The sequence below is a fragment of the Cygnus olor genome, chromosome 19 (genome assembly GCF_009769625.2).
Source record: "Cygnus olor isolate bCygOlo1 chromosome 19, bCygOlo1.pri.v2, whole genome shotgun sequence".
NCBI lineage: Eukaryota > Metazoa > Chordata > Aves > Anseriformes > Anatidae > Cygnus > Cygnus olor.
Window position 1 is genome coordinate 407,541 of NC_049187.1, and position 14,999 is coordinate 422,539.

The window sequence follows — 14,999 nt, forward strand, 5'->3', positions numbered from 1 at the left end:
AGGGCGGGGCTTTGCGGAGGGGCGGGGCTTTGTGCTGAAGGGGCGGGTCTTGTGCGAGAGGGGGCGTGTCTTACTCGGGGGGCGGAGCCGCCTCGCGGCGCCGGGCTGGTTGCGCCTGCAGGCGGCGTGGCGGCGGGCGGCGGGGTACCAGCGAGAGGCGGCCAGAGCGGCCCGCGGGGCCGGGCCGGAAGCGGCGCGCGAGGGAGGCGGGGCCGCGGCGAGCCGGGTCCCGGTGCGGGTCCGGCGGGGTGCCCGCTCCGCTCCGGCGAGGCGCGGCGGCAGGATGACACGATGGACGCGGGCGGCGGCCCCCTGCTCCCCGACAGCGTCCTCTTCGAGATCTTCCTGTACCTGGACCACGCCGACGTGCTCTCGGTGGGGCTCGTGTGCCAGCAGTGGCGCGCCGTGGCCCGCGACGAGTTCCTGTGGAAGGAGCTCTTCTACCGCTACTACCGCGTCTCCCGCGAGGTGCCCCGGCACCCAGGTGCGCCGCGGGGCTGCGGGCGGGCCGGGCCGGGCCGGGCCGGGGGGGGGCCGGGGGGAGCCGGGCCCGCGGGCTGGGCCCCGCTTCGCTGGGGCAGGTCCGACCCCATGGCGGGCCCCGCCGGCGGCAGGGAAGCGCCCCGTTAGCAGGCGGCGCCGGCTGGGCGCCTTGCGAGGCCCTGCCTGGGCAAAGCCCTCGGCAGCCTCGGCGAGGGGGAGCGCGGGTCCGTTCTCCGCTGCTGCGCTCTTGCTGAGGAGCGGGTGCCGAACGCGGCTCGGTCCCGTCTGGGAAGGCAGCCCGGTTCCGTCGTAACAGCCGAGACGGGTCCCGGGGACGGGAGTCCTTGCCATCGAGCTGGGCCTGTCGGGGAGTCAGAAACGCCCCTTCCCGGTGTGCTGCAGAGGCCCAGGAGGGCCCTGGCCCCCAGGACGCGTATCCTGCTGCCGGCGTTGGCCGTGGCAGGGAGAACCGGCCGCCTGCTCTCCGGCTGCAGTTGCTGCAGAAGGGTGGGAAGAAGCCGGGAGGATCAAGCGGCGGGGAACCCGCCCCTCTTCAGCAGGGAACACCAGTGCAAGAGAGCTCCGAGGAAGAATGGAGAAGTTGTGGGTGTGACTGTGCAGGTTGCTTGATTTTGCTCGTGCGGTCCCTGGAGCTCCTCTGCATTGAAGGTGTTGTCTTTAGGTTTTATCTGAGGCTCTTTGGCCAGCCTCGTTTGCTGCGTGTCTCTTGAATTGAGTAAGCTGACAACTGCCTCGTTAACTGGCAGTGAGCTAACTGGGAGCGGGCAGTCAGTGTAGCTCAGTAATGCGTTTGGGCACCTCCCAAGCTGTGGAAATCATCCTCTGGGGGATGATGGCAGGGTAGGTGGGCAGTCCCAGGAGCTGGCCTTGCAAGCCTGCCTGGCTTGAGCAGCTCTGTGGTGGGGTGAGCGGCATCCAACGGCTCTCGTAAGCATTGGGGTTGTTTGGCCAGATGGGATCTGTCCTGACTGCATCCCTGCTGGGTGTGCTGGGGGCAAGAGCCTGAGAGGGGACGAAGCGCCCTGCCATGTGAGCAGTGGTGGGATGTGCTGGCAGCAAGCTGCTCCCTGCCCCAGGAGCAGGCGCCTCCTGGGGCTGCAGTGAGTTCCAAAAAAACCGTCCTGTGGAGTGTAACTAGGAAAGCTGGCCATTATCCATAGAAATGTCTAACTCTTTGCTTCCTTGGGATTTGCTGCGGCAAGAACTCTGTAGACTGCCTTATTGGGCACTTCATTAAAGATCTTCCTCTTTATTTATCTCTTTATTAGCAGTCAGTATGACTTCTCTGAGCGTATTCCGGTCTCCTCTACTGCATGACTCTTCTTCTGCCTTGACATTTTGTATCTAGCTCCAGTTCTTCTCTTTTGTTTCCCCAGTCTTTTGGCTCATGGAGATGTTCTTTCCTGGTCTCATACGCCTTCTGAAACTTTCTTAATTCTGTGTCAGACAAGACACAGATAATCAGAGTGGAGCCCCGTGCCCTGAGGAACAACTTCCCTTTCATCACATGATAGATTTGTGTGCGCTGTGCTGGGGCACGTCTGCAGTTCTGACTGCTGTTTTGTCATGAGCGAAGTTGTCGTTAGATAGGTAGTAGCTGTGCCCTGGATGTTTCTTGCAGTGACTGTAGTAGCTTAGAAAGCAGTGATACGGTGAGAAGTTGTGCGTTTGTTAGAAGAAAAGATTTTTCATGTGGGGGAGAGTGGAGAAACTACTGAGAAAAATGTTAAGCTCTGCCAACACAACTGAAGCTGCAGGGACTGGAGCCACAGCAGAGCTACTGGTATTGCTGGTGGCAGTCAGAGCTGTGCTTTATTAAAGGCTGATTCTGCAGCTGCTGTGTTCAGCTCAGGTCTGTTGCTTCCCTGCCATTTGCATTCCTGTCAAGTGTTCCTGCTTCTCTTCCAGCTGCTGTCTCCTGGTATGACGAGTTCCAGAGGCTCTACGACACCATCCCTTGCATTGAAGTGCAGGCTCTGAAGGAGCACAATGACCAGGTTTTGCACCTCAGCTTCTCCCACTCTGGCTGTCTGTTTGCCTCGTGCTCCAAAGACTGTACTGTTAAGGTAAGGCGGTAGCATCCCCTACACAAAACTTTGTTTTGATTTAGTAGGGCTCAGCTGTGAGAGTAGCATTCAGGAGGGCTGTGGGGAGGTGAGGTTTGACCAGGTGTCCCTGGACTTATGCCTTTTCCTGAAGGTGCTGAGTTGTTCTCAAAGCCATAGCAATAATGACTCTTGCAATTGTAGCCTGGAAGGTGCTGCCTGGCTCTGGCTGCTTTCTAGGTGCAAACTGGTCCTGCCTTGGGTCTAACAGAGCGTGGAGGTAATGACCTACTGCAGTCTTGCATGAGTGGTTGTCTTGAGAGAAATCCCTCTCAACATGCTTAAACCCAGCTGTGGCGATAACTGTCACTGCCTGGCTGATGGAGAAGTTTGGAGAAGTCCTGCATTTAGCTGCTTTCCAAAGCTGCTGGCCGTTTTCTGTCAAGGGAGTTGACAGGGAAATTGAGATTTGGAGGCGTTTACATGTGGTCTTCAATAATTTTTTTGTTGCCTGGTGAAAGCTGGCAGGACAGATGGAGTGGGACAGCCCTCAGGCTTCTTACAGCTTCCTGACCATTCATTCATCTGTCTGTAGATCTGGAGCAATGAGCTGGACATCTCCCTGCAGCACAGCTCCAACATGAGGCCATACAATTGGAGCTACACACAGTTCTCCCAGTTCAACTCTGATGACTCCCTCCTTCTGGTATCAGGTGTCTTTGTGGGGCCTCACAACTCCTCGTCCGGAGAGATTGCTGTAATCAGCATGGGTAAATACTGTCTTTGCCGTCACTGGGGCTCCCTGGAATATGTAAAGTGGTGGGAGCTGGGGCTTCTTTCTTCCACTTGCTCTTTGTATGCTGCGGCCCTGACTGCTGCTTGTCCTGCCTTCCACCATCTGTGCAAAGAGGTCTCGATCGCAATTCCTGAGGGTAAACCTTCTGGTTAGCCGTAGGGATAACTCTACTCAGGTCACCATGTCATCACCTGAAAGTGCAGTGTGGTGTGTGTGTGTGTGTGTGTTCTCATTTAATTTCAGCTCTAAGTAAGAGTCTGGGCAAGGCAAGAGTTGTCCACGTTACCAATTGTCCCAAAGCCACCATTTCTGACTCGAGCAGTGCTAGTCTTGCCCTGAGGTCTCATGTGGTTTGAGGCGCAGTCATTCTGTCCTGCTCTACCTTTTTCTGTTGCAGTTCTGTGAAACCCACTAAATCCAGCTGCATTGTCTCTTGCCATCTCTGTGCTACTCTCCCAAAACCAAGGACTGTTGCTAAAGGCACAGCTCTCTTGTCCAGAAAGGCCCTAAGTCATGGTGTGGAAGGATGAGGGCGTGCAAAGATCTGTATGTGTATGACTTGTTCTTGTCCTTGGGGTGTCTGCTTTGGGCCATGCTTGGAGAAGGGCTATGTAGCTAGATTGCTCTGTGGTCTGGCTCTATCTGGCTGTCCTTATGCTTTGTTTTCCATGGTGCATGCACTCGCCACAAATCACCATAGAAGAGAGAAATAGTCTGTGTCCGTAGCAGTGCCTGGAGGCTGGATGGTGTTTGGGCAGTGTCTGCTCAGCTTGCAGTGAAGGTGCTGCATCAGTGCTGTAGGCTGAACCTTGAATCCACTTCCCACACCTTCTGCCATGGTTTCTCCAGGACCATTGTCAGGAGCCATCACCTCATGCTTGTTTCCCCTCCCTTCCAGAGAACTTCACTCTGCTTTCCAGGGTGAGGAATAAACCCTATGATGTGTTTGGCTGTTGGCTGAATGAAACCAACTTGATATCTGGCAATCTGCATCGGATTGGGCGTATAACCTCCTGTTCTGTGCTCTGGCTGAACAACGCTTTCCAGGTAAGGTGCCTTTGTTCCAGCTCCACAGGCAGTGCAGCTTCCTGCTGGCTCTTGTGGGAGGAAAAGCTGCTGAGTGGATGGGAGAGGGGAACAGTGGCTGAGTCCCCTTGTCTGCCCTGTTTATCTCCTTTGACTTGCCTTCTGAATATTGAGCTTGAGGCAATCCTGGCATGAAGTTTCTCCACGCTTGGTATTATGGTATCTGTTGCAATGTTCTTCCTCTATCCTCTGCTCCCATTAATTCCTGTTCCATTAATTGGGATGAAGACTTGAGTGGAGTGCCCTAGAGCATGTGTTGCTAAACAGGAGAACAGATGAACCGCAGCAAGGTTGCTGAGGTCCTCAAGGCTCCCATTATAAAGCTGAGCCTGGGGTGGCTGCAGCCTGCCATGTATCTGAGCAGCGACCATTCTCCCACTTGGCAGCTCATGGCATTGTTCCCTGGAGGTCCAGGTGCTGTCTGTTATGCTGTGATGAGACTCAGAGATCAGTGTGTGCTGGTTCTAGACTGCTTGTTCACTTTCTGCTACTTGTGCTGCTCAGACATGTTGCTCCTCCATCTTACCTCTGTCCCAGTGTCACAGCTGCACGTCCTGGTGCCTTGTACTTTTTTTTTTCAACACAAACCTTTGATGCTGGTCCTAGGTGAAATTCCCTGTGGTAGCAGGGATCCTTTCAAAAAACACATCTCTGTGCTGTGCTGACATTACAGCATTAACTCATCCATCTCCAAGAGGCAAGGAAGGACCTTGCCCAGTTTGATAGAGATATTGAAGTGTGGTTGCAGACAGTAGAAGCAGTTAGGTAGGAAGAGACTTGCTTATTTCTGGGAGCTGATAATCCATCTGATGCTGCTGAGGGGCACATGCAAACTCCAGAAGCACTGAGGTCCTCTCCCTCTGCTTTGTGTAGGCTAGAGGGATGGCGCTTCCCACTGCACCTGTTTATCGCAGAGGCCTGTTCCTGAAATTCTTGTAATGCCACAAGCAGTGCCAGCTAATGATCTCAGGCAGGAAGGTGGGAGCAAGGCTGCCTGGCCTCTGAGTTCCCAGCTCAGCTGTTGTCTGCCAGCAAAAGCCTGGCCCTGGCTTTTTGTTTCAGCAAGCCCACCTCCAAGATGGGAAGGAATATAGCAGAGCTGGCCTGCCTCTTGGGCCAGCGCTCATGGCGATGCTTAGAGATACCCAGAGAGCAGTGCTGAGAGGTGTCAGTGTGTGATCGGTGTCTGCACCATGGGCTCAGGTTCAGGGCAGCATCTCTTAGTTTGAGCAGAGGCTGTACGAGCGATGTTGTGGTGAGGTGATTCCTGCTTACTTCTCTTATTTGCTCCCAGGGCGTAGAGTCTGAGAATGTGAATGTAGTGAAGAGACTGTTCAAAATCCAGAATCTGAATGCCAGCACTATCCGGACCGTGATGGTGGCTGACTGCAGCCGGTACGATTCCCCAGACCTGCTCCTGGACTATGAGGAGCAGCTGGCTGCCTCCTCCACCTCCACCTGCCCAGTCTTTGATCTTGGCAGTGACAGTGAAGAAGAGGAGGCCAAGCCCAAGCAGACTCCAGAGCCAGCCGTACAGGAATTGCCAGATGACGGGGGTGTGACAGCAGAGGACGGGCTACAGCAGTTCTTTGATGATATCATGGAGGGTCGTGTGAGGCCTGCCATGACTGAGACCGAGCTGGAGACCAAGGTGGCTGAGCTGTTCATACGCAACAGAACTAAATCACCTGAGGTGAACCTGCTCCCCACAGAGAGCAACAGCAAGACAAAATACTTAATCTTCACCACAGGATGCCTCACTTATTCTCCACATCAGATAGGTAAGGCTGTGGTCTGAGCTCCGGGGCATGTCTGCCTTTGTAGAGGGGTGTGGGCTGCAGCTACAGTCCGAACCTGGATCTGGAAAAGACCTGTGTTAATTTGCCACTTGTTTGTAGTGACTGAGTTGCAGTTCTGCTCAGGCTGCATTCTCAATACAGGGCCAGAAGCTTTTGAGATGCCTTCAGTAACTGGAGAGGGTTCTCCCCCACAAGCACTTGCCTTGTGGTTGTTTTGTTGCTACCAGGCTTGACGCTTGGTGACGCAAGAATGTCATGGTGAGGACTAAGCAGGAAATCAAGAATGATTTAACATCAGTCACAAGTTGCACACCGGTGGGTGGATGCGAAGGGCAGTGGTTGCCCTGATTGTGGGAGGGCCTCAATCCTGGCCTCCCCGTGGAGGTTGGAGAGGGCGTTGGAACAAGGCTAGTCTGAACAGCTGGGAGTTCATGGATGTGCGGTTCCCCCAGCTCTGAGACAGAGCCCTGCCTGCCCCTGTGTCCTGCCTGCCTCCTGCGCTGCCCAGGGAGTACTGACCCTGTGCCACCTGGCCTTTCAGTGTTGGTGTGACCTGGGTGGCTGAAGCAGAACCAAAGGCTTGATGCAGGAGGGGTTTCACAGTGGATGATCAGCTGCTTGGGTGGGTGTTTCCATGCCAAGCTGGAGCCAGGCTGCCTGCTAGCTCTTGGTGGGGTACCAGGGACAGTAATTGCAGCAAAATCCAAGAAAGGGCACTGCTGGAGACCTTTTTCTGGGGTAGGACTTCCCTTGCCCATTCAGGGCACTCTTGCTGAGGCACTGGAACTGGGAGAGACTGAAGTTATAGGAAATCGGTGCAGTGATGAGCAGAAGTAGATAGTCTGCCTGCTTTTCAAAAAGCTCCTAAAGCTAGTTTAGTGGAAAGGACCAGACAGATGAGTAGAAATGGAAGGAGGGAAGGAGAGCTGCTTCCACTCAAGAAGATTCTTCCGTAAAGCCAGGCAGTTTCAGTTCCTTTTGATGCTTGCACAATTACGGCCTCTTTCCTGCTTCAGGCTCTTCTAACCTTCCTGTAACTTGGGCCTACACCAGCACAGCCCAGTAAAGCAGGGAAAGGCTGTTTCCAGAGCTGTAGACCACCTGGAAAAGAGTCACTCGGTCTTTGCCCACCTAAGGCAGGAATGCAGCCTGGACCGAGTGTAGCTGTGGTGCTCTGTGCCCCTGTCTCTCGCTGGGGCTGCGGGCAGATGTGGTAGAGTTCAGCCTGGCCCTGCCCTGGCAGCACCGCGGCACGACGGGTGGTCAAACACCATGGCTCAGCCTCTGCGAGCAGGTTTGTGTGTTGCCGAACCAGCCTTTGTGCATCTGCTGTCTTCCCCTGAGGAGCTGGTACTTGAAAGAACTCGCTGTTACGCTGCCTCTCGCCAGTCTGCTGGGCTGGTGGTGCTGGTGGGAGCTGCGCTGCGGGTGCAGCCGGGCCCACCTCTGGGCATCGGCGCTCTCTCACCTGATGTGCTGCACATGAGCACTTCTGCAGGAGGTCCCTTTGAGTTCCTGTCTCCCTTGTGCTGGTGGAGAGCTTGACTCATGGGCAAACCTGCCTGTTCTGTTGGCTCGTGCACGTGGAGATCACATAGCTGAGTTTGAAACTGGGAGCTTAGTGACGCCCAAGTGAGGAAGAAGATGCTGGCGAGCAGTGACTGTTGGGTGGGAAAGGTGAAGGTCCTGGGCTGCCCAGTTTCAGCTGTGTGATGTGAAGGGCCCCAGAGGCACAGTGTGGCGTAACCCCTCCCTTGTTCCCCTGTGGGAGAAGGCTACAATCAAGGGTGGTTAGCGGTGAGTCCCTCAGAGGGGCAGTGGGACTGTCTTCCAGTTTCTTTTGGGCACCCAGGGAGGGCTGAGCCCACGTGTGCCCAAGAGCTGCTGGGGTTTGTGGGAGGCCTCCAGGAAGCTATTGCATATGGTTTGTGTTTGGGACCTCTGTCTGGAGCTGGAAGGGAGAGGGCTTGACCCATAGCATGCATCTCCCTTTGTCAGGAAGTTCAAAAACTGAGTCTAGTTCTGGCTTAAACCCTTGTTCTTGGAGCTTTCCAGGCTGACCCCCAGCTGTGCTTGACAGCGACGGGGAAACCCTGTGCAGCCAGCGCATCTCATGGGCCTTCTCCAGAGTGGGTACTGGAGGAGGTGGGCACAGCCCAATGGTTTACTGACTTACAAGGGGGTGGGTAAGGAGAACCTTGCTGCAACCAGAGTGCCTCCCAGGCCAGTGCAGCTTCCGAGGAGCGCCGTGGCCTGGCGGGAGGCTTTGGGCCAGGCGCGGCTGCACCCGCTGGGTTGGCAGCTGGGCACTGGGCAGCTTGCTGCTGGGGCTGAATGTGTCAGCAGGTCATTTGTATGCACTGTTCTGGCCAAAAGCACTGCTAGCGAGAGCCTGTGAGCAGCTGGCATGGACAGGAGCACTCTGCCAGTCCCTCCGTCGGTCCCTGGCCATAAATGAGCCAGTTCTCCTTTCTTAGCAGCACAGAGGGAAGCCCCTTCTTGAAGCCCGGGGACTTCCATCAGCCCTGCTTATCTGTTGGCAGCACCCTGCAGAATGCCCTGATTCTCCTTTTTGTCCTCAAGGGATTAAAAGAATCTTGCCGCATCAGATGACGACTGCTGGGCCAGTGCTTGGGGAGGAGAGGCGCTCGGATGAGTTCTTTGACTCACTGGATCACGTCATTGACATCCATGGGCACATCATTGGCATGGGCCTCTCCCCTGACCACAGGTGAGCATGAGGAGATGGGAAGCAAGCAGAGTGGGTGCTGCCTGCTGGTGTCATACACTGGAGGGTTTGGGTGACAGCTGTTTGGAGACTTTGGGGTGAATGGGAGAAAAATTACAGAGGAGACTTGTCTGCATCAGGTTGGGGTGAGGTACTCTGCATTAGGGCGGGTGGCTGCCCATGTACTGGCTGTGCAAAACGGTTAAAAAAAAAAAGTCTCAGCAGCTGGGCCACCTCACTCAAATGCCTGCAGGCTGGGATTGTCCCCAGGGACCTATTTGTGTACGTGCACATAGCTGACAGGACGGTGGTTACTTGTCTTCCCCTGAGTGCTGGCAGTGAATGAACTTCACCTTCTGGAAGATACGGTATGTGCTCTGAAAGAGCACGTGGCCCTGCTGTATTTATCCCAGACCTGGGAGCAGTTTCAGACCTTTGATGCTGGAGTGCTGCTGGCCTGGTGGCTGGAGCAGGGAGCCTGCACGGGCTACCTGCTACTAGGACCTATGCTTAGGTGCTAGTGCTGATGGTGCGTGTACATCTGAGCATCTCCCCAGATCTCAGCAGGAAATCTTCCCTCCCTCTGTGCTGCTGAGCCCAGTTCAGGATCGGGTCAGGCAAGGAGCCTTGCGAGAGCAGAGGAGCTGCCCCCAGCTTGCTCCCGAGACAGAGGGCTAGGCTGTCATCTTTGGAGTTGGTTTTAATGAGATGAAAGAGGCTCAACCTAGTCTCTAGGGCCCATCAACCCAGTTGTGGTGGCCCATTCTTTTCCAGGTGAGGTAGGAAATGGTTCATCACCGTGCTGCTCTGTTTCAGCCTGAATTTCAGAGAGCAGAACTGTGGTCTTGCTAAGGACCAGGGCAACTGCTCACCCCCCTCCCTGCCTGCCTGTGCTGGGGAAAGGCTTTTACAGCTGGGGCTTCAGGAGCTTTGGAACGTGCGGTGAGGCTCAGGATAACGCTTCTGCTCCCCTCCCCAAGATACCTGTATGTGAACAGCCGTGCCTGGCCTCGGGACTGCGTCATCTCTGACCCAATGCAGCCACCGCCCATCGCTGAGGAGATCGATCTTCACGTGTTTGACCTGAAGACAATGAAGGAAGTGAAAAGAGCCCTCCGTGCACATCGGGCCTACACCCCCAATGAGGAGTGCTTCTTCATCTTCCTGGATGTCAGCAGAGACTTTGTGGCAAGGTGTGTGGTGATGGGGCTGGGCAGGATCACACAAGGAGGGCCTTGTGTGTGTGTTGCACTGCAGGCTGGCTTGTGCAAGCAGGGCTGACAACTCCTGTGAGCAGAGCAGGAAACGGGAGGCTTGTAAAAAGCAGAGTGACGGAATCAAAGGGTGCTAATAAAGGTTGTCTGCTCTGGTCCTGTTGTGAAATCAGCGAGGAAAGAGGAAATTTTGGGCTGTGGCATGTTTGGCGGTGGGTGGTGATGTGCCCTCTTAGGAGCTGCAGGCAGCAGGTGCTGCAGGGTGAGTTGCAGGGGTGGTCCTTGCTGCAGCCCAGAACAAGGTGGGTTCACTGCAGGTGCCGTGGTGTAAGCCTGGCCGTGGGTTCAGGCGCACAGCCTGACTGTTCACGTGCCTCTATTGCTTTGAAGGGCTTTTCTTGCTGCTGCTGTGAGGCCTCATTTCAGTTCTGGGAATCCACCTCTGCCTATGGCATAGCCTGGGTCGCAGAGGGGATTTGCTTGCCCAGGTTGAGTGCTGGTAGGTGATCGACTGCAGCTGGAGGCTGGGGCCTTTGGCTGGGTCAAAGCAGCTGCGGCCTCTGTGCAGAAGGAAGGGCCTGGGGGAAGCAGGTTATCGGGGCTGCCTGGGTGACGTCCTTACTGGTGTCTTGTCTGATGCAGTGGAGCAGAAGATCGCCACGGCTACATCTGGGACCGGCACTACAACATCTGCCTGGCCAAACTGCAGCACGACAATGTGGTCAACTCAGTGGCCTTCAGCCCAGTGGAGCAGGAGCTGCTCCTGACAGCCAGTGATGACACAACCATCAAGGTGTGGCGCTCCCCTCGCACGGTGCGAATCCAGCAGGCCAGGAAGCCCAGGCCCAGGAAACTGCTCTTCTCCTGGCTCATGAACCAGAAAAGCTGAATCCAGGTTCACCTGCTCCTGCAGCTTCCTCACTGCAGCCACCTCTGGAGCTTGCAGAGCTTTGAGCCCTGCACAACAGAGACGAGCTCTGGGCACACCAATCCCATCAGCTGAGTCAGGAGGGACGCCAGTAGTGGGAACTGCTTCCTCCTCAGAGCATCTGATTCAAAGACAGAACGTAAGAGCTGAGGACCTGTTCCTGGGCATGGTGGGCAGCAGCCTGAGCTGGTCACTGCAGGGTAGCCTCCCCACAGCTTATCACAAACGCTGCTACTTGGTCACAGCTCTCTCTGGGTGAGCTTTGGCATCTGAGAACAGACTGAGGCATGTTTCGGGGATTTCTGCTGTGTGGGCCTGGGACGTGGCTGACCTCAGTGAGAGCTACTGGCTGCAGAGCACTTGGCAAAAACAGCGGTACAGTGCTGTGCTGCCTTACTGCAGGACTCTTTTAATATACTAGTTTTATTAATGTTTGTTTGTCCCAAACCTCTGTGGGTAACTCGTCTGGCTGCTGGGTGTGCCGAGTGCCTCCCCCCACACAGTGTTAGGGCCATGGAGGGCAGCAAGGGCTGAAAAGGTGATGGCAGCAGGGGAGGCAGCGCTGGCGCAGGGCTGGAGGGGCCTGGCTGGTGTCTGTGGCGTTTGGTGCTGCCCTGCCAGTGCATTTGGTTAGCAACCAACTGGTGGTACCACCCGTTTCCAAATCTGAGAGTGGGGGGAGCTGGTGGTAACACGGTGCTGGCTTTGCCCTCATCTTCCTCTGCTCCATAGCAGTTAAATAAGCTATGGCATTGGTAACACGTTCATTCCAGAGGATCTGCTGACCCTTCCCGAGGGGGCAGCTGTGAGGATGGCTGATGTCACTTGGCTGTCTCATGGTCACTTCCCTCCTATGCTACTCAAACTGGCACTTTAGATTCTCTTGGTATGTTCTCTGCGAATAGGTGTAGGCACCCACAGGTGAATGGGTGGAGGCACGGCCCTCTTGCCCGAAGTGACATTTGAATAAGCTTCCTTCCACCTGGGTTGACTCGCCTTGGGTTCAGTGATCAGCTCCCCACGAAGACTCTTTTGAGGGCAGGAGCTGGCTTACTTTAAGCTATTTTGAACTCAGTGTTGTTTATTCTTTATTTGTCCCCAAAGCTTTTCTCTCTCTAGCAGGTAGCCAAATGTTAGAGTCTAAAATTAAGCTCCTAATCTTGTCTTGGCCTAGACAGCGGGGGCCCACAGCTCCCAGGGCCAGCAGTGACCCCAGGAGCTGCAATCACTCCTGGGAGCTGGGTTCCTGGCAGAGTCTGGGAGGGAGCCAAATTCTCAGCATGGGCTGGAGGAGCAGCTTCGGGTCTCTCCTGAGCATGGGAGTGCCTGAGCAGTTGTCTGTGCCACTCACAGCCTTGAGTTGCAAGCGTACTTCGTGGAGGCAGCAGATACTGTCTTGATATGCACTGATGGCTTTAACAGCTCCTAAAGCCCTTGGCAAGAGGGTCTGTGCCCTTCTTGCTCCGCCCCAGCAAGTGCCCATGGCTTTATCCAAAACCCCTGTACTCAGGTTTTCTGTCTTCGTAGGACTTCTAGAAACAAGGGAGTCCTTTGTGTGCGTGTGTGTCTGTGGGTGTGCACACAGGATCTGAATCTAGCTCTGTCCAATTACACATCAAAGGAGCAGAGTCTCTACCTTCCTCCTTTCCTCCCCCAAGACAGTGAAATGTTTTTCCCCTTGGCTCAGTGTAGTAGTGAGCAAGGCATTGAGGGTTCATGTTTGTACCAAGTTTTGCTCTTCACTATGGCATTGAATAAATATTCTGCTAAAGCATCTCTGCAATGTGAGTTCGTTTTTCCTAGTACAGTTTTTTTTCTACTGAAGCCAGAAGCACAATACTGCTCTGTCTGCTGCAGCCCCTGCAAAAGTAGCTGTTGTTCCAGGACAGGACAGGAGCTGGACCAGCCACCAGTGTCCCCTTTCAGCCTTCTGCCGTTTGCATCAGGCAGCACCTCTGCATGAATCGGGGCCAGCTGCCCTGTAAGAAGCTTGGCCCTCCTGAGAGGGGACAGGCTCCTCGTGTAGTACCCAGCCCTGTCTCTTCTGTGGATGTGCAAGTAAAAGGACCTGGTCCAGTGCTACAGCTCCTGGGAGGTGCCCGGACCGGGCCTGCACTGCAGTGACTGTCGTAAGGTACCCAGAACGAAATGAAGGCTGGAGCTTAGCACCTAAGAATTGATAAAAAAAAAAAAAAAAACAGCCTGGCCTGGAGGAATTTAACTGCTCTTTTATTGGCTATGCGTAACACCTTCGCTGTGCCTCTCCATACAGCTGGTCCCCTTGGTGGCTGCTGCTGGTCCCTGTGAAGCTGGCACAGCACCAGCAGTGCCTGTTCCTAGCAGCCCTGCAGCCTCTTGGGTGTTTGAGTCTTCAGCAGCCAAGCCTGGGGCTGGGTCGCTCCGCTGTGGAAGTGTGTCCCTGCTTATTTTGAATCAGCAGGGCTGCAGCATTCCTGCGGCGAGCCAGCAGCTTGAGAACGCTGAGCACAAAAATAACCTCCAGCCCTGCCTGAGGCGGTCCTGGCCCTGCCCTTCCTCTTCCACCATGGTCAGTGTCGGAGCCACAGCCTTCCCCAAGTTACACAACAAAGCTCTTCAAACTGCTTTTATTAGTGGTTTTCACCATGTGGCATCCTCAAGGAAAAACTTCACATTGACAGGCTGAGGTGGGTGTTCTCCAATAGCTGTGGTCAAATAGTGAAACAAACAAACAAACAAACAAAAACTCCAGCTGTGCTTTGTGCTAAATGTCCGTCTGCTAGACAGCTTCAGCATCACACCCAGGGAAGCCACGTTACCCTCCCACCACAGTACACAGGTTGCTGCAAGTGGTACACACTACGATCAACCCTGCAAACCCCAGAGCTAAAAAAAAAAAAAGAAAAAGGGCCGGACAGCATTTTCAGCACCAGCCCTCCCTTTCCTCAGCCTTGTTGGAAGGGAAGGGAAACAACACGAACAACGCGACAGGTCAAGGTGCCAGCAGGCTCTTGTCTGCTTGTCCGTCAGCGCAGCCCGACGACCCCCCAGCCTGTGCTCCTGCTGGGTGCCTTCCCTGGAGGCTGCCCTGCCAGCCCCTACAGAGCCACACCTGGTCCCCCGTCCTCCCCCCCCAGGCAGGGGGTGCTGAGCAAATGCTCCACGAGCAAAGACACAGATTGCTGCAGATCAAACTCCCCCCCAATAAGACACAATTTCAACTCTAAACCATTAGCGCTGATCTTCCTCCCCCTCTCCAAGCAAAGTGTGGGCAGGGACACTCCTTGGGCAGCACAGGGCCTGGCCTCCTCCACAAAGTTCAGGCCTTGCTAGGCTTCTTTTTTTTTTTTTTTTTTTTCTTTTCCTCTTAAGGCAACAGGGTGAGGGTGCCAATACAGGGCTTACCCTATCCCCCGGGACAAGCTCAAAGCCAGTTTGCACAGAGCAGTGAGGCTGCAAGCAGCGGGTGCAAAAGCGTTCCAGGCCTCCTCTGCTCCAGGCAGCCATCCCACATGCCGACCATCTGCACTCGGGAAGAAATGGGCAGCCCCTGCCCAACCCGCAGCCCCTCGCCTCTCCACAAAGCAGGGGCTGCAGCAAGGGGCCAGGCAGCGCAGGGGCACGCGGCCACCGCCACCCCAAGTACTGCTGGAAGGGCGAGGGGCAGCCGTCAGCACTCCCCTGGCCAGCCCCCGTGCTTTGACTCAAGCCTGAAGCAGCTGGAGAGGGGCCTGGGGTCACTTTTACTTCCCAACCCGAATTGCTCCCCTTACCTTCCCCTGCCCTTACACAAAGCGGCGATCCCGCGAGCCCTAGGCGGGCTCAGCGTGGTCCATCCAGGCTGCTGCTGGCCGCACCAGGCTGGGCACGGGCAGCTGTGGGCCAGCGGGAGCCGCCTGGGGACACTGCTGCTGTGCCCA

The 14,999-nt window shown here is 55.4% G+C and overlaps 1 protein-coding gene across 1 annotated transcript; it reads left to right on the forward strand.

Moving 5' to 3' along the window:
* Positions 1 to 187: 187 nt before the first annotated feature.
* Positions 188 to 12,874, forward strand: FBXW5 (F-box and WD repeat domain containing 5). Its single transcript, XM_040531974.1, has 8 exons — positions 188 to 484; positions 2,413 to 2,570; positions 3,145 to 3,319; positions 4,244 to 4,392; positions 5,726 to 6,212; positions 8,814 to 8,961; positions 9,939 to 10,151; positions 10,815 to 12,874. Exons 1-8 carry the CDS (start codon positions 292 to 294, stop codon positions 11,059 to 11,061), a joined length of 1,770 nt encoding a protein of 589 aa, XP_040387908.1. The 5' UTR covers positions 188 to 291; the 3' UTR covers positions 11,062 to 12,874.
* Positions 12,875 to 14,999: the final 2,125 nt, after the last annotated feature.